Source organism: Saccopteryx bilineata, chromosome X (assembly GCF_036850765.1).
Source record: "Saccopteryx bilineata isolate mSacBil1 chromosome X, mSacBil1_pri_phased_curated, whole genome shotgun sequence".
In the NCBI taxonomy this organism is placed as follows: domain Eukaryota; kingdom Metazoa; phylum Chordata; class Mammalia; order Chiroptera; family Emballonuridae; genus Saccopteryx; species Saccopteryx bilineata.
In genome coordinates this window covers 94,996,985-95,022,912 of record NC_089502.1, presented here as the reverse complement: position 1 = coordinate 95,022,912, position 25,928 = coordinate 94,996,985, and the positions used below count along the sequence as shown (strand labels likewise).

The window sequence follows — 25,928 nt, the reverse complement described above, 5'->3', positions numbered from 1 at the left end:
CACAGAGGCCTCACCCATTGGACTCCAGTGGCCAAAACCTTCTTATACACAGATAAAATAGGAAGGCAGAGAAATGCAACACAAATGAATCAAGAGAAACCCCCAGAAAAGGACCTGAATGATTCAGATATAACCAAATTACTGGATGCAGAGTTTAAAATAACGATTGTTAGGATACTCAAAGATCTTAGAACAACAATAGATGGTCATTATGAACACCTAAATAAAGACATAGCAAATATAAAAAAGGACATTGAAATAGTAAAAAAGAATCAATCAGAAATGACAAATACAATATCATAAATGAAGACCACAATGGAAGGAATTAAAGTCAGGATGGATGAAACTAAGGATCCAATCAGCAAGTTAGAGGACACGATAAATGAAGGCATGGAAGCAGAGCAGAAAAAAGAAAAGAGACTCAAAAAGTCTGAGGAAACTATAAGAGAGCTCTGTGACAACATGAAGAGAAATCACATCTGCATCATAGGGTTTCCTAAAGAACGGAGAAAGAATAAGGGATAGAGACTTTGTTCAATCATATCATAGCTGAAGAATTCCCTAAATTAATTCAGGAAAAACTCCCACAAGTTCAAGAAGCACAGAGAACTCCATTAAAGAGAAACCCAAAGAAATCTACACCAAGACACATCATAATTAAAATACCAAAGCTAAGTGATAAAGAGAAAATATCAAAAGCTGCTAGAGAAAAAAGGGCTATCACCTACAAAGGAGCCCCCATATGTGTCACATCCAACTTCTCAACAGAAACACTTGAGGCCAGAAGGGAATGGCAATAAATATCCAAAGTAATGCAGAACAAGAACCTACACAACCAAGACTACTTTATCTATCAAGGCTATCATTTAAAATTGAAGGAGAAATAAAAAGCTTCTCAGACAAAAAGAAAAAAAAACTCAAGGAATTCACTACAACCAAACCAATGCTTCAAGAAATGCTCAGAGGCCTGTTGTAAACAGATCAAAGGGGAAAAAGAATATAGCAAAGGAGGAATACAGCTTTAAAGAATAAAATGGCAAGAAACAACTACATATCAATAATAACCTTAAATGTAAATGGATTAAATGATTCAATCAAAATACATAGGGTAACTGCATGGTTAAGAAAACAGGACCCATACATGTGCTGTCTACAAGAGACACACCTTAAAACAAAAGATGCACATAGACTGAAGGTAAAATGATGGAAAAAAATATTTCATTTGAATGAAAATGAAAAAAAATCTGGGGTAGCAGTACTTATATCAGACAAAATGGACTTTAAAACCAAGGCTATAGTAAGAGATAAAGAAGGTCACTACATAAAGATAAAGGGGGCAATCCAACAGGAAGATGTAACCATTATAAATATCTACGCACCTAATATAGGAATACCCAAATATATAAAGCAGACTTTGATGGATTATAAAGGGCGAGATCAACAGCAATACTATAATAGTAGGAGATTTCAATACCCCACTAACATCACTAGATAGATCCTCAAGAAAGAAAATTAACAAAGAAACATCAGACTTAAAGGACACACTAGATCAACTGGATTTAATAGATGTCTTCAGAACCTTTCACCTTAAAGCAGAAGAATATACATTCTTTTCAAGTGCTCATAGTACCTTCTCTAGGATAGACCACATGTGAAGGCACAAAAGTGGTCTCAACAAATTTAAGAAGATTGAAATTCTATCAAGGATTTTTTTTATCACAATGGCATGAAACGAGAAATCAACCACAACAGAAAAAGTGAAAAATACTCAAACACTTGGAAACTAAAAAGCATGTTTTTACATAACAAATGGGTTAACAATGAGATCAAAGAAGAGATAAAAAATTCTTAGAGACGAATGATAATGAGCATACATCAACTCAAAATTTGCCTGACCGGGCAGTGGCACAGTGGATAGAGCGTCGGACTGGGATGCAGAGGACCCAGGTTTGAGATGCCAAGGTCATCAGCTTGAGCGCGGGCTCATCTGATTTGAGCAGAACTCACCAGCTTCGACCCAAGGTCGCTGGCTCGAGCAAGGGGTTACTCAGTCTGCTGAAGGACCATGGTCAAGGCACATATGAAAAAGCAATCAATGAACAACTAAGGTATTGCAAGGAAAAAACTGATGATTGATGCTTCTCATCTCTCTCCGTTCCTATCTGTCCCTCTCTGTGACTCTCTCTGTCTCTGTAAAAAAAAAAAAAAAAAAAAAAAAAAATTATGGGACACAGCAAAATCAGTACTGAGAGGGAAGTTCATAGCATTACAGGCATACCTTAAGAAGCTAGAAAAAGCTCAAATAAACGACTTGACTCAGCATCTAAAAGAACTAGAAAAAGAACAGCAAGTAAAGCCCAGAGGTAGTAGAAGGAAGGAAATAATAAAGATTAGAGTGGAAATAAATGACATAGAGGCTAAAGAAACAATACAGAGAATCAATGAAACCAGGAGCTGGTTCTTTGAAAAGGTAAACAAGATCGATGAACCTTTAACCAGACTCACCAAGAAAAAAAGAGAGAGGACTCGAATAAATAAAATTAGAAATGAGAGTGGAGAAATAACAACTGATACAACAGAAATACAAAATATTGTAAGAAAATACTATGAAGTACTGTATGCCAAAAAATTAGACAACCTAGATGAAATGGACAAATTCCTTGAAACATATAATCTTCCAAAAATTAATCTGGAAGAATCAGAAACCTAAACAGACTGATTACAACAAATGAGATCAAAACAGTTATCAAAAAACTCCCAACAAAGAAAAGTCCTGGGCCTGATGGCTTCACAAGTGTATTCTACCAAATATTCAAAGAAGAACTATCTCCTATTTTTCTCAAGCTATTTCAAAAAGTTCTAGAGGAAAGAAGACTTCCCAGCTCCTTTGATGAAGTGAGTGTAGCCCTGATTCCAAAACCAGGCAGAAACAACACAAAGAAAGAAAATTATAGGCCAATATCCCTAATGACTTTGGATGCTAAAATCCTCAACAATATATTAGCAAACGAGCTCCAGCAATATATGAAAAAAATCATACATCATGATCAAGTGGGATTTATTCTGGGGAGGCAAGGCTGATACAACATTAGCAAATCAATTAATGTGATTCATCAGATAAACAAAAGGAAGAAGAAAAACCACATGATAATTTCAATAGATGCAGAGGAAGCATTTAATAAAATTCAGCACCCATTTATGATCAAAACTCTCAGTAAAGTGGGAATACAGGAAACATACCTCAAAATGATAAAGGCCATCTATGACAAATCGACAGCCAACGTCATACTTAATGGGCAAAATTAAAAGCCTTTAAGATTAGAAATATGGCAGGGGTGACCCCATTCACCACTCTTAACATAGTTCTGGAAGTCCTAGCCACAGCAATCAGACAAGAAGAAGAAATAAAAGGCATCCAAATTGGAAAAGAAAAGTAAAACTATCATTATTTGCAGATGATATGATATAGTATATAGAAAACCCTAAAGTCTCAGTCAAAAAACTACTAGGCCTGATAAATGAATTCAGCAAGGTGGCAGGATATAAAATTAACACTCAGAAATCAGAGGCATTTTTATACACCAAGAATGAACTGTCAGAAAGAGAAATTAAGGAAACAGTCCCCTTCACTATTGCAACAACAACAACAAAAAAGTACCTAGGAGTAAATTTAACCAAGGAGATTAAAGACTTGTACTCAGAATATTATAAAACATTGATAAAAGAAATCAAGGAAGATACAAACAAGTGGAAGCATATACTGTGCTCATGGTTAGGAAGAATAAACATCATTAAAATGTCTGTATTACCCAAAGCAATTTATAAATTCAATGCAATACCAATGACATACTTCAAAGATATAGAACACATATTCCAAAATTTATATGGAACCAAAAAGAACATAAATAGCCTCAGCAATCGTGTAAAGGAAGAATAAAGTGGGAGGTATCTCACTTCCGAATATCAAGTTATACTACAAGACCATTGTTCTCAAAACAGCTTGGTACTGGCATAAAAACAGGCATACTGATCAATGGAACAGAACAGAGAACCCAGAAATAAACCCACAGCTCTATGGACAACTGATATTTGACAAAGGAGGAAAGAATATACGACGGAGTAAAGACAGTCTCTTCAACAAATGGTGTTGGAAAAATTGGACATCTACCTGCAAAAAAAATGAAACTAGACCACCAACTTACACCATTCACAAAAGTAAATTCAAAATGGCTAAAAGACTTAAATGTAAGCCATGAAACCATAAGCATCTTAGAAGAAAGCATAGGCAGTAAACTCTCTGACATCTCTCGCAGCAATATATTTACCGATTTATCTCCATGGGCAAGTGAAATAAAAGACAGGATAAACAAATGGGACTTTATCAAACTAAAAAGCTTCTGCACAGCTAGAGACAATAAGAACAGGATAAAAAGTCAAACTACACAATGGGAAAACATATTCGACAATACGTCTGATCAGGGGTTAATAACCAAAATTTATAAAGAACTTGTAAAAGTCAACACCAGGAAGATAAATAATCCAATCAAAAAACGGGCAAAAGAAGTGAATAGACACTTCTCCAAAGAGGACATACAGATGGTCCATAAACATATAAAAAATGCTCAACATCACTAATCATTAGAAAAATGCAAATTAAAACCACAATGAGATATCACCTCACATCTGTCAGGATGGCGCTCATCAACAAAAGAACAAATAAGTGCTGGCGAGGATGTGGAGAAAAGAGAACCCTCCTGCACTGCTGGTGGGAATGCAGAATGGTACAGCCTCTGTGGAAAACAGTATGGATATTCCTCAAAAAATTAAATTTGAACTTCCTTTTGACCCAGCTATCCCACTTTTAGGAATATACCTCAAGAACACCATAGCACTGTTTAAAAAGAAGAAATGCACCCCCATGTTTATGGCAGCATTGTTCACAATAGCGAAGATCTGGAAACAGTCCAAGTATCCGTCAGTGTACGAGTGGATTAAAAAACTTTGGAAGACTTTTTATAAGGATTTCTATTTCCTTTGTTGCAATTGATCTGCCCAGGTTTTCTGATTCTTCCATTTACAGTTTTAGAAGATTGTATGTTTCTAGGACTTTATCTATTTCACCCAGTTTGTCGAATTTTTTGGCATATAGTTCTTCACAGAATTTTCTTAAAATCCTCTGTAATTTTGTGATGTCATTTGTTTCTTCTCTTTTTTTCCCAATTTTATTTATTTGGGTCTTCTCTCTTTTTTTCTTGATGAGTCTGGTTAAAGATTCATCAATATTATTTACCTTTTCAAAAAAAATTCAACTCTTGGTTTCATTGTTCTTTTGTATTATTTCTTTAACTTCTATGCCATTTATTTCTGCTCTGATCTTTATTCTTTCCTTCCTTCTGCCTCCTCTGGGCTTTGTTCATTGTTCTTTCTCTGGTTCTTTTAGGTGCAGGACTTTATTGTTTATTTGAGCTTTTTCTTGCTTGTTGAAGTATGCCTGTAATGCCATGTACTTCCTTCTTAGGACTGTTTTTACTGTGTCCCATAGATTTGGAGATAGTGTATGTTCATTTTCATTTGTTCCGAGGAGATCTTTGATTTCTTCCTTGATATCATTGTTACTCTATTTGTCATTTAATAACATGCTAATTATTCTCCAAATGTTTGAATATTTTTCAGTTTTTACATTGTAGTTGATTTCTAGTCTCATGCCATTGTGGTCAGAGAAGATACTTGATATGATTTCAATCCTCTTTAATTTATTGAGTCTTATTTTGTGTCGTAACATGTGGTCTATCCTAGAAAAGCTACCATGTACACTTGAAAAGCATGTATATTCTGATGCTTATGGGTGAAATGTTTTGAAGATATCAAATAAATCCAGTTGATCTAGTGTGTAATTTAAGGCAACTGTTTCTTTGTTCATTTTCTGTCTGGAGGATCTGTCCATTGATGTTAGTGGAGTATTAAAATCCATTACTATTATAGTATTGCTGTTGATATCCCCTTTTATGTCCATCAAAATCTGCTTTATATATTTAAGTGCTCCTATACTGGGTGCATAAATTTTTACAATGGTTATATCCTTTTGTTGGATTGCTTCCTTTATCATTATGTAGTGACCTTCCTTGTCCCTTACATAAGCCATTGTTTTATAGACTGTTTTGTCATATGTAAGTATTGTAAACCACCCCCCATTTTTTTTTTCATTTCCAGCTACATGGAATATTTTTTTCCATCCCTTCACTTTCAGTCTATTTGTATCTTTTGCTCTAAGGTGGGTCTCTTATAGACAGCATGTACAGTGTGTCCATAAAGTCATGGTGCACTTTTGACTAGTCACAGGAAAGCAACAAAAGACGATAGAAATGTGAAATCTGCACCAAATAAAAAGAAAACCCTCCCAGTTTCTGTAGGATGATGTGGCAATATGTACACATGTGCAGATGATGATGTAGCACCATGTATACAGAGGAGCAGCCCATGGCCATGCCAGTTGAGATGTGGACAGAACAGAGGAAAGTTCAGTGTGTTCTGTGGCTTGTTAAATTTGAATCTGTGACCAAAGTGCAACGTGAATATTGGCGCATTTATAATGAAGCGCCACCACATAGGAATAACATTACTCGATGGGATAAGCAGTTGAAAGAAACCAGCAGTTTGGTGGAGAAACCCTGTTCTGGTAGGCCATCAGTCAGTGACGAGTCTGTAGAGGCTATATGGGATAGCTACCTAAGGAGCCCTAAAAAATCTGTGCATGAGCCCACATCGAACTACACTGACTAGGTATGAAACTGGGAGAGTTTTCCTTTTATTTGGTGCAGATTTCACATTTCTGTTGTCTTTTGTTGCTTTCCTGTGACCGGTCAAAAGTGCACCATGACTTTATGAACACACTGTATATGGATTATATTTTCTTACCTTTTTAGCTACCCTATTAAATTGGAACATTTAATCCAATTTTCTCTAAGGTTATTATTTATATGTATTTATGTATTGCTTTAAAACTATAGTCTCTTTTTTCTTTACTTCTTTTTTATTTTTCTGTTTTTATGGCAGTCCCTTTCACATTTCTTCCAATACTGTTTTGGTGGTAATGGACTCCTTTCATCTTTTGTTGTTTGTTTTCATCTGAGGAACTCTTTATTTCTCCTTCAATTTTAAATAATAGCCTTGCTGGGTAGAGTAATCTTGGTTGTAGGTGATTGTTTTGAATAACTTTGAATATTTTCTGCCAATTCCTTCTGGCCTGAAGTGTTTCTGTTCAGAAGTCAGATGACAGCCTTATGGGGGCTCCTTTGTAGGTAATTAATTTTCTGTCTCTTGCAGCTTTCAGTATTTTTTTTGTCTCTTTGACATTTCATTTATTTGTTTTTTAAAAGATTTTGTTTATTTATTTTGGGGGGGTAAGCAGGAAGCATCAATTCATAGTAGGTATTTCTCTGTGCTTTGACTAGGCAAATTGTTAAATTCTACCCTAAAATCCTTGAGCATCCTAATAACCATTGTTTTAAACTCTGCATCTGGTAATTTGGTTGCTTCCATTTCATTTACTTCTTTTTCTGGGGATTTTTCTTGTTGATTGATTTGGGTCATATTTATTTGTCTCCCTATTTTGTCTGTGTGTTAGGTAGCTCTGTCTGACTCCCAAATTTGTTCTGATGTCTTTACAAGGAAGGTGGGCTCAATGGTACTAACCTCCAGGCCACCTGAACTCCTTGCTCTACGAATGTTTTTTGAGAGTTATATTTACCCTTCTGTTGTATGTGAGTCTTGAATGCTGTTGGCCCTATCTGGGGTGGTCTGCCTTTGTTGTTATTTTCCTTAATTTCTACTGCTCTTCTTTTTCTTTCCACCCAATTTACCACCCAAATATTTACCTGTGTGTAGGGGGTTTCATCATCTATCATACAAAAATATTGTCATACCACATCCATTTATCTGCAATGTGTTTTTCATACTGAATTCTAAATCATGGGGCATTTCATTTTTCTAGTTTAATATGTATAGACCTAAGCCATTCTTTTGTAAGTATAGTATGAAAATAGAATAATTTATTCATCTATTTCTATTTGATAGGCATTCAAGTTATTTTTACACTTTTGCCTCTGAAATGTTATGGTGACTTATTACTTTAACTTTGATACTCCTGATGACTGTTAAGTTTGAATGAAATTTAATTATCTTTTGGTAATACAACCTATAGTACCTGTAGGTACTAAATTTTTTCAGAACAAGCCAGCATATATGTATATAATAAAGCAAATGTTTGATGAACCAGTATTATTCTAAGTACATGTGGTGCTGTATGATCTTTTCTTTCTCTCATCCTTTCATTCTCTCTTCCTTTTTTTTTTCTTTTCTTTTCCCTCCCTTTTTTTTCTTTTGAATGTAGTTTGTGGCCCATTAAGTTGAGGACCCACGAAATGATCTCCACCCATACTGGAGGAAGAGTCACTGTGTGGAAAACTCAGGGATCCACTCTCCATTTAACTACCCCTCCCCTGTTTCATCTCTCACCTACTCTGTCAACTAGGACAGTTAATGAGCCTTGGAGCTCAGATGTTTTAGGGATGTAGATAGAGCAGAAAATTTGGAACATGAACCTGAGTTTAAATTCTTGCTTGATAATTGACTAACCCATCAGACTATATGTAAATTACTCAACCTTTTGGGTTTCCCCATCTCAAAAAAGGAGATAAGAATAGTACTTCCATCAGAGTGGTGGTGAGGGTCAAGTCTATACACATGAGACACTTATCACAATACCTGCCCCATAGTAAGGGCTTATACCTATTACTCTTTTTAAAATGGGGGTCTTATTTCCTCAAGTCATGAGGCTGGACCTTGGATGTTCAACTTTCAAGACTAAGATCAATGATTCTATCTTTAAAGATAAGAGAACAGTTACAGAACAGGAATGTAGCACTGGAAAGGGCCTGTTCTTCAGTAGTAGGCTCTTCTAGTAGTAACTCATTTGCAGTAAGAATTTTACTCTTAGGGTCTCTTACCAATCAATTTTGCTGACCAATCCCAAAATGGTTGAGTCTGAGGAAGACATTTGAAAGGGGCCATTTCTTTTCAGCTAGTTAAAGGAAAAAAAGACATAGGTGTACAATGGTGTCTGATCAGTTTAACCATTCTTCAACACTCTGATACTCCTAAGTTTGTTACTGTTTCATAAAGAGAATATAGGATTGATTCAATACAAATTTTTTAAAAATAAAAATAAAAAATGAAATATAAGATAGCTTAGAAATGTTATCAGTGAGTCTATAAGCCCGTGTAAAAATATTTAGTCTGAGTAGATTGAGCATAATATTGTATAGTTCATACAGTAGAATCAATAGTGTCTCCTGAACCATGTAAGTGTGCTTCAGTGTTAATATCTAATTCCCTGAAATACCCTGGGTCAAAGCCTGTCACAGGTTGAGTTTTCCAGGATGCAGATGGAGTCTAATGTACAGGAAGTTTATTAGGGAATATCCTTGGGATCAATACCTGTGGAAGGGTGGGGAATGACACTGAACTGGGCATAAGGACAACTTGAGATATAATGCAGGCCCAAAGACAGCCTTGGCCAGCCCATAGGGAGCTCTAGAACTGGAATGACCTTTCAATGTTGTCCTGAGTTGGGCCATAATGGCATGGTCTTTATCCCTGTGAGTTGGTTTAAAAAGAAGTATGACCTTGGACAATATAGTTCTTTCCAGCTGAGACAGCTCTGTAGCTGAGGCAGTCCCTGAGAAGGATTCCCAGCAGCTAGGCCATAGAGTCCTTCCTCAAGAGGTTTCTGCATGGTATATCACAGTTTGGCAACCAACTACTCTTGAAACCCTTGTTATTTTTGGTATCAACTGGAATCCTGGCAGTGTGGCACAGTCTCCTTCCCACCCCAGCTCCTCAGTTATTGTCTAATCTTACACCCGTGGCAGGGAACTGATAGGGGCATGGTCATGACAGAAGAGGCCATGGAGGAGTTAGACTGGATGTGTAGGTCCCTGAAGCCCAGTTGGACAAAGAAAACCTCTCACTTAGAACACTGGGGATCACCAACAGTGGGGGAGTCTTCCATAGTCAAAAAGTCACAAATGGGATTTTAGGACAAGATCCACCTGGTTGTGAAAATCACACAGCCCTAAGTGTGATGTGAAAAGATTCAGGTTCTCTTAAGAACAAGGAATGGTGGGCTGAGCTCCTGTGTACAGGGCAAGGGTTGGGCAACTGTATGCTTCTTTTATTGTATGAGTTGGTCAGGCTGGTTCTGCCTGAAGTTCTAGAGATGCAGTAGACAGCCACCACTTAAAAACTGGATGACTTTACTCCTGGGCTGAAAGTTATCCTCAATAGTTATCCCTGAACTCGGGATATTACTGAGAAATGAAACAAGACTTCTCAGTAAATCTAAGTAGGCCTAGGTGCTAGATTCGACATCAATTCTGTTTGCATCAGCCTGAATGGACAGGATAGGAGGTAGGGGTGGGGATTTGGGACACCTTCCCAGTGTAGCTTGATTAAATAAAGTACATGAGGTGAACAGGTAGGGGCCAAAAAAGAGAAACAGGACCATAAGTGTCGGCCAACCAGAGGCAGAGTAGGAGGGTGGTCTGTTACACCCGACATGGGATTAGAAGGGCGGGGCATCAGGGAGTTCCATCAGGTGTTCTCTCCAAAATGAAGCACAGTAGTAGAGAATCCTGAAGTTAATATTATTCAGCAATCAGATAGAGCTGGTCAGCAGGTTTTAACCAACCCTTCAGCCCTGCTCAGGAGTCACTATACCAGTGAGTTTACATCAGGAAATATAGAGGTACAGTACACTCAAATGAATCAGGGATATGGATTTAATGAAAGGACTATTAACAGAGGAGTGGGTAAGGTTTAGGGAACCAGTTAGAGCAGTGGAGGACTCAGGAACTAGGAAGAGTGGCAAGGCTTTACCATTCCTAGGTCTGGGGAAGCAGAGGTGGATGGGTGGTAATACTGACAGTGGAGGAGCTGAAACAATGGCAGGAGGTAGAGGAGTGTAGCCACTGCCAAACCATGGCCAGGCAAGGAGGGAATAGGGGAAGGGATAGTGGAATCAATACCCTGATCTCTTGCTGCTTCCCATTGACTGGACCCACCTAGAAGCCAGAGAATAAGGAAGTTCAAGAAATGCAATCCATGGAAGTTGGCTTCTCAGAGCATAAAGCTCAGTGATAAAAGCAGAGTAGAAACTAGACCTTAAGAGGCAAATGGAAAATGATAAATAACAGTCTCTTACCAAAATAAAAACTTGGGCTCAGATGAACAAAACCCACAGCCAAGATATAAGGCCACATCCAGACTAACAGCTCCTGGCTTGGTCTGCTGGATGTCAGGACTGGTCCCCTGGACTCAGACAGGGCTCCCCTACCTATGATGTTTAGGTTATCTCAGCTAATATAACTGGGGTCCAACAACAAACAAGCAAAATTTACAAATAGGATGTTGGTTGTAGCTAGCCCAGCTTTGATTAGCCCTGCTGCCCTTTAGTGAGAAGTTTTCCTACATGAGTGAGTTCAAGTTGTCACCCACCATGACTATTGACTGTGGCCTGTAGCCTGGATTCTCAAGAGCATCCTTGGCCAGGCCTCTGCCTGGCCCCCACAGTAGCCCTTGGTGAGCCATTGGGGTTGTAATTTAACTCTAACACTATTACGTGACTATCTATGGTCTCAGCATGTTGCGCTGGCACTGTCATAGCCCAGAGACCCCATTTCCATTCTGTTGTGCTTGCTCACAGATGGTAGCTGTAAAACTGGCAAAATAGGTCCTACTGTTTAGAGCCAGTCTGGTTAATTTCAGAAGTCACATTTAAAAAACAAGAAACACTAAATCAATTCTTATATAAACTTTATAAATTGCACTGGGTGACCGGCATCTTATCTGTGGATGTTACTGAGAAAAATTGGAAGTGGCTTCATTTTATGAGCACTAAACTGCAAAAACATTAGCAAATGGCTCTGAAGCTCTTGTGTCACAACAGGATGCCATACAACTTTGGCAATGGGGGACAGAAAGCAGTGGGGTGCACCTTGGGATACATCTTTGGGCACCCCGCTTGTTGAGATTTCCTTTTGGTGTTTAGAGGGTAGAATACCCTGTAACATTTTATTGTCTAAACAACTTTGTGATAATGTGGCATTCCCAATTTATAGATAAGAATCTGAGACTCAAAAGCATTCATAAAGGTAAGGATTATAGAGTTAGGAGTTAGTGTCAACACTTTAGTAAGCAGTTATTTCTAATAATTGAGGTTAATTTATTTTAACAGTTAAAATAAAAGATAATTAATCATCCTCACTAGGTTTAAAAAATAACTGGTAAACACATACTGATTAACATAAAGCAATAACCTAGTAAGAAATGATCCTGCTGCAAGTCCACTTTGATTTAAAGCATTGGATGATATGTATTTGAATTGTATGTGTAAGTCTATCACTAAAGCTCAGAAAAAGTCCATGTCCCTTGAAAATTTTATTTGCACTGTAATGTAGTTTTAAGGAAAGGTTTCTTGCTTAGCAGCTACACCTTTGCTTTAGCGATACTTGCACAGATCACAACTCTATTGAAGATTTTTCTGGGGCACAGAAAAGCAATTGTGAAATTTTGTCATTACAGTAAAGACACAAATGTATGAGAATATAAACAAGTCTCCTGGCTTGACATATAAGCTCTTCCTTATGTTATCAGAATGCTCTTAATTATCTTGACAAGTAGTTGTGAATTATCTTTTCAAAATTAATTTTAATTTGATTTACTGAAATGTAACTGTTTTTATGATTTTATCAACTTAATTTGATTATTTCTAAGATCATGTCAACCTATTAAAGAAAGAAAATTCAATATAGCCACAATTTTAATTTCATACACATTACAGGACTTTTCTACAAATTCATAGATATTTCCTGCTGAAATGTCCTTTTTTGAGTGAGTGGAGAAGAATAGTAGGGTGAAATCACTAACATGACTCTATCAGCCTTACATTTGGGAAGAATAAAAATAACCTTGTTTTAGTGAAGCGTGGAATTTAATTGGCTCCTGATCTTTTTCCCTCATGCATCTGGTGACCAATACTACAGTAGAAAATTTCAAGCTAGAAGGAGACATAATCCAATTAAATTTCCTTTTAAAAATGTCAAAGCAAATAAATCCAGGGCCCATGAGCTCACTCAGAGCTTTGTTATTCTCATGGGCAGCTGCTATTTACTGGGTTTTCATCCAGTGCCATCTTTGCTTCCCATTTCAAGGGTGTGTGATTTTACAGATTGGCAGCTACATTTTTTTTTACCCATTGATGAACAAGTAATCTATTGCCAACTTGTCTGACATCTTCAGTAGCTTCAGTCACAGCCAGCTTGGAAGATGTCATGGGGTCCTCTTACAGACAATGATGATTTCCAGCCATTTTAGAGTCATAATTTGGCATTGTGGTTGAATTTCACTCTGTACTTCATAATTTTTTCTTCTTCAATAAAATGCTATGTAGCATATATTCTTTATGCTTCAGATTAAATTGATATTTTAAATTTGGGCACTGTCTCTTGAGTTATCTGGAAGTCACATTGGAAACTCTAGATCCATTCACAATTTGTCATAAAGTTGCTTTGTTTCAAGCTATACTGTGACTTTCATAGACATTTTATTAGTTTTGATAAATGCACAATTGAATAATGCCTTTGTTTGACTTTCCCTAGAAACTAACTTGGAAAAAAGGACTGCAGTATAAATATCTTTTGGGGGAGACTGAAAAGAGCACTTATAAAGAAGTGGGGAAGTGAGAAATGGGGAAAAAGGAGCTTATAGGGCATATTATGATAACTGTAACAAATGTGGATGACTAGATCTTAATGCCCCTGAGAAACACAAGGATCCAATGGCCAACGGGTACCTCAGAGTTATCCTACTCAAAGTGCAGGGGACCATTCACCATCCATCATCTCCCATCAGTCGCTGTTTGAGGGCTACTCGAGAAGTTGAGGGAAATAATTCACAAGCATTTGTGGCATGCAAAAGGGGCAGCCAAAGTGGGCCTAAGAGTCCAAAGAAAAGCACTTAGGCAAAGAAATGCAGGTGCTAGTGGTTGGAAGTCAACCTGGTGTGAGCCAAGTAGAGAGGGTGAGGGAATCAGGAACAGCACTAGCAGAGCCTGCTATGCAAAGATATTTAAGATTCCAGCATGTACTGTCAGGAGGGCCACTTTACAGAACACAAGCAAAGTCATCCTTATTTTGAAGGAGAGGGATAGGCTGCTGTGGATGAGCTCTCCTGTCATAAAATTACTATGCAATTAAGTCTAGTTGAAATTTACATGTGCTTCTGGGAATACAATATAATCTGGTCTTTTTGCATTTTGTAGTAAAATGAAGAAAAGGTCATTGAAGACAAAGACTATTTTGTCTTCCAAAATTTCCCAGATTGTTATCAATATTTTATAATGTTTGGAACATTTGCAGATTTATTAGGACAATTAAGCAGTGATAGTATGAGGGTTTTTCATATCACCAAAGATCTATTTATTTTATAGAGAGATTGGCCATATAATTCCTTTAGATGGACCCAATCACAGGCAAAAATTATAAAGAGATATTTTTTGCCTCTACTTTATTGATTCCTCATCCCAAGTTTCTTAAGTCTTATCTCCTGCTTTCTACCTTCGTTTGGATCCTAATTTGATTCATGTTAGTTCATTTAAACTAGTAATAGGAAATCTCCCTAAAATTGGAGGTTGGCTACAATTCTGGTAGCAATTCCAGTGTGTGGGTTTTACCCCTTACCAAGCAATTCTTTTTACACCAGCTGGGTGTCCTATAATTCAACTCAATTCTGACAGTATCTATCCAGAGATAGCCTCAGATCCCACAGGTTAATGGCTCAGCCCTGCAAGACTGCCTCCCACTTGAGACATCATTTGCCTGTTTAGGTTGTCACCCATGCTTCTGACCAACTGGCTGTGGGTTAGAAGTTCCCACGCCCACTCCTTGGGTTTAATTTGCTAGAGTGGCTCATATAACTCACAGAAACATTTTACTTACTAGATTACTGGTTTGGAACAGGCAGATAGAAAAGATACATAGAAAAAGGTGTGGGAAGGGGCAAGGAACTTTCATAGCCTCTCCAAGAAGGCCACTTTCCCCAAATCTCCACGTGTTCACCAACCCACAAGTTTGGAGGTTACTGCAATAATAGGACTTCAACACATCTTTTCCATAAGAGGACACAATTCAACTCATAACACTACTCCCTTCTTTTATGATAATTTCAAACTAGTCACCTTCCAGGTATTGTACATTCTAATGTAGCAAAATCTTTGAGATGTGGTTCTTATTCATCCCAGCTTCAGCTGTCTTGGTTTTGACACAGTCATCTTTCCACAAGATTATCGCAGTAACCTCCAAAGTGATTTTCCTCTTCCATTAAATTCTTCATACATTCAGCTAGTTCTATAATTAATTTCTTTTTTTATTAGAGAGAGAAAGAGACAGGGACAGAAAGGGAGAGAGATGAGAAGCATCAACTCATAGTTGCAGCACCTTAGTTGTTCATTGATTGCTTTCTCATTTGCCTTGACCGAGGGGCTGCAGCCGAGCCAGTGACCCCTTGCTCAAGCCAGCAACCTTGCGCTCAAGCCAGTGACCTTGCACTCAAGCCAGTGACCTTGGGCTTCAAGCCAATGCCCTTTTGGCTCAAGCCAGTGACCATGGGATTCTGTCTATTATCCCATGCTCAAGCCGGTGACCCTGCACTCAAGCTGGTGAGACTGTGCTCAAGTTGGATGAGCCTGTGCTCAAGCCAGTGACCTCAGAGTTTTGAATCTGGATCCTCAGCATCCTAGGCCAATGCTCTATCCACTGTACCACCACCTGGTCACACTGTAATTAATTTCTAATCAGATTTCGCTAGCTAAGACTCACCAGTGACTTTCCTTATCCACAACATAAAGTATGAACTAGCACAGAAAGCCCCTAGTTTGGCCCTCTTTTTCTTCCAACTACCTTTTTTTCCTCCTTGTCCTATGTGCCCCAAATCACACCAGGCTACTTACATTTTCTAAAAATCGATTTTTAGGTCTCCAGCCTTTTGCTTATGCTGTTCCCTATGCCTGGAGCAACTTTCATCACTTTAATCCCTTGCTGAACTGATCCTCATTCCATAAGGCCCAAGTGAAATATCACTTAGGTTGCTTCCAAAATCCCATCACATAGAATTATTGAGCCCTCACTTGTGTTTCTGTGATTTTGGATACTAATTTAGCTTTAGGCAACATATAGCATCTTGTATAAAACAATCTAGAAAATAGAAATATAAGCAGCCACAGTTATGGGCTTTTTTACTTTTGTTGATATTAATATGAATTGATCATTGCAGCATGTGCATATGTGCATGTGTAAAGATTTACCATATATCTCCATGTATAAGATGCACCCCTTTTAGAAAAATTTGGGGTCTAAAAACTGGGTGCATCTTATACAGTGGTTGTAGATTTTTTACTTGCATTTCCCACTTTTATGCGCTGATGAAGAGTTGTATGAATTTTATGATGAATATATTTGAGTTCAATAACTTTATGTAATTTTTTTTTCAAATTTCGAGCCCCAAAATTAAGGTCTAACTTATACATAAGAGCATCTTATACATGGAGAAATATGGTATATACACAAGATTTTTTGAAATCTCTTTGACATATTTATTATATAATTTTATTGCAACCTGCTTCATCAAATTAATTCTTAAAACACTCTAGGTGAAGGTTTTTATTTTCTGAATTTAGCAAACATATATATATATATATCTACACATACACATATATTATATACACTGTATTAAGTATATTATATATTATATATTAAGTATATGTGTGTATATATTTATACTACATATATATGAGGTATATAAAAGTAGCTTATCCCCAAGAGCATACTGTGAATGATCCAGTGCTCTTTCCATTGTTAGATTGAAGAAACAGTAACCAAGCCACCAGTAATAGCTAGCAGTTTAGATTTTGAAAAACTGAGTTCTTAATAAAGCATAGAAGGAACTATCATTGTAATAATACTGCATAAGGAAGAGCTCCCCCCCACACACACAGTAAATTTCATTGGCTCACAACAAGACGTTTCTTTTTCTTCTTCATGGACTTGTAGGTCAGCTAAGTTTGGCTCCAGCTCAGCTTGCTCCAACTATGTCATTATGACAAGCAGGCCTCATGGGCCATGTTCTTCTCATGGGTATGGCAGAGGTGCAGAAGGCCAAGTCAAGTCATGCCAGCATGTTAGAGCCTCTGTTTTGTACATCTTCTAACATTGTATTGGCCAAAGCCAGTCAGGTAGCCTCGCCCATATCAAAGGGACAAGAAAGTCAACTCCATGGAAGGTGCTACAAAGTCACATCTGAGAAACAATGGGTGTATAATTCTAATGCAGGAAGGGATGAACAATTGAGCACAAGAATCCAATGTACCACAAAGTCCTCATGATCCTGTAGAAATGTCTGCTTTGAAAATAAACTGTTTGCCAAGAGCTTACATAATAAGAAACAATTTACTGTTGCATTTACAAAACTACACTTAGAAATGTGGTTTTAATTATATCCATTTTTTTTCCCCCTAGAGATGTGAAGATGTGTGGACCGGGATGCCATCACCTATTCCTTCAAAATATATTAACTATTTTAAATTTTTAGAAGATGTGTATGGCTTAGAGGCAGAGTAACCATGCCGATTTTGTTCAACAGCCTTTGATTTCCTGCTCAACTTTTGCCAAGTTTATTTCAATGGAAATAATTTCATTAAAAACAAGAAGGAAACAAACAAGTTTCATATTGAATTCCACTGACTATAACTAATCTCTTTTTGTCATTTTAGTTTTTCAGAACATCATATTATATTGCTGATGACTAGCACTATGGAAAATGACATTTAAAAAATCATCAAACATTTTTATTATATATATGAATCATTAATACCAAAGAATCTTATGGTAATTTTGTAACCAACATAATTTGATTTATTACAACACAAAAAGAAAATTACTTTTGACAATTATACATGGAAATATAAAATCAAGTTATATTAGAGCAATAAGTTGTGATTCTATTAAAATTTTTTTTGAAATCTTTCTCACACACATTTGTTACCTATATAATTAAACTTGGTAGCAATGCCTCCTATCAAAATAATCCTTAAACCTCTAGAACAGAGGTCTCAAACTCGCCCACCAATTTTGGGTGGCCCGCAGACTAATCAAACTTCGTGGATTAGTCTGTGGGCCAGTCTGCGGCCGCACAAAATTGGTGGGCGGGCCGCGAGTTTGAGACCCCTGCTCTAGAATGAAGATATTTATTTTCTGAAATTATCAAAGCTGTGAGAAGAAAAGGACTCCCCTTTCCTCCCACACACTTTCGGAGTTGCGTAAAATTTGGGAAATTAAAACATATGCAGTGTTTACATTTTAATGCCTTTTCAATATCTAAAGTTAGCTTGTTCATTTAGGAATATATGCATGTGTAGACAAAAAATGTCTAAAATATTTAGGGTTGTGAGTGCTTAAGATTTTAAAAGGTCTTTTTGGTTCATTTTCCACACACACATACCACCCAACCCAGAGGTTTAAATATTCTAAGGGTACAGCATTTCCCTTCTGTATTTCTTTTTTTTTTTATAAATAAAATTTTATTTTAATGGGGTGACATCAATAAATCAGGGTACATATAGTACATATATTCAAAGAAAACATGTCCAGGTCATCTTGTCATTCAATTCTGTTGCATACATTTAACCCAAAGTCAGATTGTTTTCCGTCACCCTCCATCTAGCCCTCTTTGTGCCCCTCCCCCACTCCCTCCCCCTCTCCCTCCTTCCCTCCCCCCCCACCCCGACCCTGTAACCACCACACTCTTGTCCATGTCTCTTAGTCTCGTTTTTATGTCCCATCAATGTATGGAATCCCGCAGTTCTTGTTTTTTTCCGATTTACCCATTCCACTCCGTACAATGTTATCAAGATCCCACCATTTTGTTGTAAGTGATCCGATGTCATCATCTCTTATGGTTGAATAGTATACCATGGTGTATATGTGCCACATCTTCTTTATCCAGTCCTCCATTTTTTTTACAGTGATTAAAGCCTTTAAGCAAACTCTTGGCCAATACAGCAAGAATCCATAAAAGAGTAGCCTCTGTATTTCTCCAGTTCTTTTTCTTTTTCTTTGAAGTCTATACACTATGAGTCTCAGCAGAACTTTTGTCATGTTAAATATACGTTTGATTAACACTTATAAGCACAGACCTTGAAAATTCATTATGAGACGTTTATCCTAATCTAACAGTGTTAGGTGCGGTCTATCATAAATCCAGTCGTCTGGTGTTCTCAGAGACAATTATGAAGAAGGGACTTTGACATTTACCTTTCAAGGACTGCTCTAAGGAAGGGAAGAGGAACTGATGATACCTCAGGGGCCTTCTATTTCATTATTCTTTTACTCCATTTTTATTGCATCTTGCCTTGAAATGAACTGGCTTCTTGGCACTCACACATACCAATTTGCTTGACAACAATGGCTTTTTCAGTTTTTAAAATTGAAGTTGCCCTGGGTAGCTTGGTTGGTTATTAGAGCATCCTCCTGAAGTGAGGAGCCACTGCGCCACCTCACCCACAGGTGTTGTAAAGTACCAAAAGCTACAGAATTAATATTAATATCTTGGGAGGCTTGAAGAACATTTTATTAATTTGGGTTAAGGTGTGCAGAGAAATTGTGAGAATAGTCTCTGTACTGTGTGATTGGCATGACCAGGATGGCCCTTGGCATTGTATTGTAAATGCAAAGGGGAGAAACATATGGATTCCCACACATTCCGCCACACCTGTGGGGAAAAGGGTGAATGGCTAGCCAGGTACAGGGAGAGAAAAGCCAAAATAAACCTTTTCTCATAGCAATGAGCCATTTGCGGACATTTGTCCCCACAGAAACTACCTCTCCTATGTAAATGTGTGTGGTTAACACATGTGACTCTAGACAGAGAGATAGCAGATAAACACTAGATAATATAGGAAAGCCTTTTAATATGTAAAGAGACATCTTTCTACCATTGTGTTGACTTGATAATTTTGTTTTCTCCAAAATAATGTATGGCTTACAATTTGAACGTGGTCCTATCATGTTAAAGGACATATGACTATAACCAATAGTGGTAAGGGGCTCCTAATTACAATTTTTGCTTCTGTACTTCCCACTTACAAAACTATAAAAACTAAGTAGAACAAAGGGCCGGTGCGCTCTCCCTCAGACCTCTGTGGGAGTTGCCGCTGCCTGGCCAAGCTAGACAATAAAGCTTTGATGTGTAATCAACAGACTTTGTTCGTGTCTTAAATGTTTCGGGTCCCTCCGGATTAGGTTTAACAGAAGTGCAGAGGATGCCGGTTTGATCCTCAGTCAGGGCATACAGCTCGATGTTCCTCTGTCTCTCTGGTTTCTCTCTCTCTCTCTCTCTCTCTCTCTCTCTCTCTCTTCCTGTCTCACTAAAAGCAATAAATTAAAAAAAAATTTTTAATTGAAGTTATCAATAAACTATTTCTATATATAAACCTAAGATAATTCTGTATGTGCCCTTATTAAAATAAGCCCCATAGGACTTTTTAATAAACTAGAATACTAGAACCATTTACTCACAAAGTCTAATTTTGTCTACTTGATTTTTGTCCCAGGATTTTTTTTAAGACAACTGACAGTGCCAAGCTATTTTGTCACTTTAAGATTTTTCATTCCCCAGAGAACAAGCTTTTAGAAAGATGACACTTTCCTGGAACATTTCAGGCTGACATATTTGTCACTTACCTATTCAACTCTTCAGTCAGTTGTCTTTTCGTTAAGATTTTAAATATCTAGATAATTGAGCTCTTGTACAGGCTTATAATATAATTTGTTTGAGAAGTAGGAGGAGAAAAGGAAAAGAAGCGAACCAATGATATGTTCCTGAATTTGTAGAATGACAACTACTTATTCTGTTGCATAAGTGTGTCTTACTTTCCTGGCTTTTCGAAGTTCAAGCCCACAATTAGCAATTAAATGGCCATTATAGGAATCGTGCTGATAAACATGATACACTGCAGCCATACAAACACTTTAAATAACTATTCCTTTTATAACTAAGTCATATACTGAAGGAGATTTATAATTCAGAGATAATATCCCCATTAGTAAAGTTTATGACCCAATAAACAGCTCCCACTAGTTAATAAATGCTAAAGCCAGGAAAACAAAGACAATTAATGTAATAGAATTTCTGTACTGCCCTCTTTTGCTGGTGGTCTCAAGGCACTGAAGGAAATGCTATCTTAGGAAAAACATTTATTCTTATTATGAAAATATCAATGAATTGTCACATAATCCATCTGGAAATCTCCCAGCACCCTACGTCCTTGGTCCCTGGTGGCCCTGAAATGCTGATGAATTCTGCTTAGGTTTCAAGCAGTAGATAACTAGTTTTCAGCACAAGTAAACTCTGTGACTCAAATATTTGGAGGAAGTGGGGAAGACATTGGCATTTCTGTGTTCTCTTCCCTCTAAAAATGAGAATTTCCAACTATTGCCGTTATTCCAAAATGATAATTTTTAAAATGTTTTGCAACCTTTGCATAAACTTAAATTTTTACCTTCCTTTTCTCTTTCCTCTGACAAAGAGAAATCCCAACTACTGTCATTGTCCCAGGATAATACTTAGATTTTTAACTCTTAATATTTTCTTATTTTAATGGAAAAACAAATGCTGCCTGTGGATGTCTGGGTGAATTCAAAGTTAATATAGGCAAATCTTTTGTACTGTAATGGAAGAATTGTTTTTTAGTATTCTTGGAACTGTGGGAATAATTGATAAAGTTATTTGAAAGCCAAATCAAATTGTCTTTTCATAAGAAACTGACTAAAAGCTGTTGAAGTTCACATTGACTGGTTTGCTGAGTCATTTTTTTAAAGTATGGATGTTGTCAGCAGATGACTAATTTCCAGCCTTAAATTGCCTTTTTTCTCCCTTTTTAACCTAACCATTTGAACTATTGGGACCTGTTTTAAAAGTAATTGGATGAGTTTATGGATTGACTTTAGTGCTTACTAAAGTATTTAAAATTTTAGGCAATAGAAAGGAGATGAAGAACACTAACTTTCAAGTAATAGTTTAAACCTTTTTGCCTCCTTTAATCTATGTATTTATTACCTTTAATCCAATTAATGTTAGACATACCATTCTTAGTCTTTGTTTTTTGTATGCTATGCTATTGGAAGTTTGGTTATTTAGGGTTATAGATGTAACTGAAAAGATGTGCACAGGAGAGCCAGCCACTGAACACCAAGAATTGCAATGGAAAAATTGGAGTCACTTTATTTTTAAGCCACCAAGGAGAATGGGAAAGCTGTCGCTCAAAAGCCTGAATGTCCCAATGGCTTACAATTGGAGGTTTGTTTTTTTTTAATTTTTTATTATTTTTTTATTTATTCATTTTAGAGAGGAGAGGGAGAGACAGAGAGAGAGAGAGAGAGAGAGGAGAGACAGAGAGAAGGGGGGAGGAGCAGGAAGCATCAACTCCCATATGTGCCTTGACCAGGCAAGCCCAGGGTTTCAAACCAGCGACCTCAGCATTTCCAGGTCGATGCTTTATCCACTGCGCCACCACAGGTCAGGCAATTGGAGGGATTTAAGGAGTTAAAAGGAACAAGTATGTAGAAGTGCTGCCAGGGTGAGTTTTAATTGGAGGACCTTGGAACTTGACCATTCATGGCAAGTGGCTACAGAAAAAGATCTTCCTGGACAAGAGACACTCAGAAGAAGAGGTTCCAGGGCTCAGGTTCCAGTTACTTCTCAGTCCTTTGGTTCTTTGGGGAGGTGTGAGACTGGAGGACAAGAGTGGCACATGTGCAGTGCTCTCTTTATAAAATAACTCAAGTAATGTGTTAATCACTGATCCACTTTAAAGGAGCAGAACCAGTTTTATGCTGGTCATTGTAATTTGTGTGCAGTTTCATAGAGCTTCCAGGCTTTATGGACAGCTCAGTCACAAGTTTAAGATATTTAACTTGCCATTTCTTCTTTCAATTAGGGAATTTTCATGAAAAAAAAATGAAATCTCTCCAAATCAAAACAAAACAACAACCAAAACTTTTGCTTTTCCAACTTAGATGTATTTATTTTAAAGACTGCTTCATAGCTTTTTCTACATGTTATTTCCCTGTCCCCTTCTTCCCTGTCCCCTAAGTATAAAGTATAATATATACTTTAGAGACAGACAGACAGACAAGGACAGATAAAAAGGGAGAGAGATAAGAAGCATCAACTCATGGTTGCAGCACTTTTAGTTGTTCATTGATTGCTTTCTCATATGTGCCCTGACTGGGTGGCTCCAACTGAGATAATGACCCCTTGCTTAAGCCAGTGACCTTTGGGCTCAAGCCAGCGACTGTGGGGTCATGTCTGTGATCCCATACTCAAGTCAATGACCTCGAATTTTAAACCTGTGTCCTCAGTGTCTCAAGTTGACATTCTATCTACTGTACCATTGCCTAGTCAGGCCCATTTGTTATAATTTTGCTATAAGTTGAGCTGTTGGAGTCTTTGGTAATAACTTACAGAAATAGTAGAGATTTCCACAAGATATTTATGATGCTTAATAATGCAGAATCCATTGAATAATGAATTGTCATATTCCTGATTATATATATATTTATCTATGAATAGAGGTTCTTAAAGGGTTGTGTCTATTTTTGAGAGAAGTTAAAAGGAAGTAGTTTGATTAATTAGTTGGTTATTTCTGAATGATTAAAAAAGAGACAAACTAAGAAGTACAAGGGAAGTTGTAGGTTAGTGGAAAAGGAATATTGAGAAAAGAATTTTATGTCTAAACCCTAGAACCCAATTACAGAATGTGGTTAACTCCTAACCCAAAAAGGACTACTTACTATATTAATTGAGATGGAAGTTGAAGTAGCTAAAAAAAATGGCTTTCTATAATGACTGCTGAGGCACAGGACATTTACTTATGAAACTCTTACTGTCCTCTTGGCCTCTGGAAATTTTTAGATGGTAATTGTAATTTACACTTTTGTGTTATTACAGTGTTTATCCTGAATAAACATTAAAGTTACAGTTCCCAACTGCACTACTAGCAGGAATCAGATTAATAATAAAAAACACTTGAGTTCTTTCAATGGGAAGTATATTTCCCCATGTATAAGATGCTCCCATATATAAGACACACCTTAATTTTGGGGCCAGAAATTTGAAAAAAAAGTGTATTACATAAAGTTATTGAACTCAAATTTTATTCATCATAAAATTCATACAACTCCTCATCACTGTCAAAACTCCCGTCCACTAGCTTGTCCTCATCTGTGTTCTGATGACAAATTACTGTCTTCATCTATTGCCTCATCCTCAGTTCCATCTATGGCATTTGAAATGCCACAACCACAGTGTAAGACACATGCAGTTTTTAGACCCCATTTGTTGGGCAGATAAAATGTATTATGCTCACTTTGTTAAAGATAACACGAGGAGGCCGTCGCCCAGGTGATATTAATGTGTGCTGGGGTGGGCTAAAGGCAGGCAGAATCCTTGTATCCTGGGGCTTGGTTTTGGGATTAAGCCTTTCCTACCCTTTTTGATGTGGGGTGGTACAATCCAATCATGCCTCAGAAAGTGACTTTGTATTAGAGATTTCCCTATTTTGTATATTGGATTAAGGGTTTGGATTTCTACACTATAAAATGGGGACGGAGCGGGAGTTTGTGCTCTTGGTTCCTGAGATTAGCATGAGAGAGCAGAGGAGAGCAGAGAAAGGCCATGTGGAATAGGCCAGGAGAAGCAGCCAAGATGGCAGAGTGCTGAGTGAAATGCCAGTTTGTGTAGAGTTTGTATCTGGGATAAGGAAGGAGATGGGGAACAGAGGAGAATAAGGCTGGTGAGCTAGAAACCTTTGATTCTAGGAAACTCGGATAAGTCAGTGGCTTTGTTAGCACTGAGTGTGACTGGGTTTTGGAGCCCAGTGTATGTTTTTACTTGCCCGCCGGGTGCAAGCTAGGATTAAAGACTATGGCCCACCAGTTTGTGGCTCCGTTGTTTCTTTACCGACTGTCCGAATCCAATGTGAACCTGCATGTGAATGGCCACGATGGCGGCTCCTGGCTTTACACCATTTTTTTCAAAAAAGTGTGTGTCTTATACATGGAGAAATACAGAAGACAGATCATATTAAAATACAACAACAAAAACAGTAACAGTAGTAAATGGGAACCTATCTCATGGTCAGATTGTGAAACCTGAAGAGGTATATGGTGTGCCCTGAAACTATAAGTAAATGTTCTACTATATGCAAAATACAGAAAAATGAGAAAACAACAAAACTTGGATCATGATAGCCTGCAGTTTAGAAATAATCAAGAATGTTTTTGTTTTTCTTAATGATGGCACACAAGACCTGACAGGCTCCCATTTACCTACCTTTCTCTGTTGAGACAAATTTGGCCTTGACTTCTATCCAAGGTTAAGGTCTTGCCTCATACCCCGTGGTACACTTTTAGCAAGACAAATGCTGACACCGAGACTTCCTAGCAATGAGCCTTCCTAGCACTGTGAAGCCACATCATTCAAACAAATGTTGGTGATCAGTGCATCCTTCAGATTGATTTATGACCAAAAGAGGAAACTATTTATGAAAAGGGGCTAATACTAAATCTGACAAGCTCAGGGGAGGCCTGCATAGTAGCCCTTACAAACACAGAGACCTATAATAACCACATAGAATGATTTGAGCATAGAAATTCCTAAAAACAGATCATGGCAGGTATTCATGTCCTAGGCCAGTAGCTTCCTAGACAAAGGTCAATTTTTATCTTAAGTGAGCCTGTCCATTCATTGTCTTTTTGCAT

The 25,928-nt window shown here is 37.4% G+C and overlaps 1 protein-coding gene across 1 annotated transcript in view; it reads left to right on the top strand.

Annotated features, from left to right (window-relative positions):
- The window catches only part of EFHC2 (EF-hand domain containing 2), a 283,160-nt gene extending 265,374 nt beyond the window's left edge, over window positions 1-17,786 (top strand). Inside the window, exon 15 of the mRNA XM_066249383.1 lies at window positions 17,628-17,786. Within this exon, the coding sequence (XP_066105480.1) occupies window positions 17,628-17,729 (102 nt within the window). The 3' untranslated portion in view covers window positions 17,730-17,786. The remainder of the gene's footprint in view (window positions 1-17,627) is intronic.
- Window positions 17,787-25,928: the final 8,142 nt, after the last annotated feature.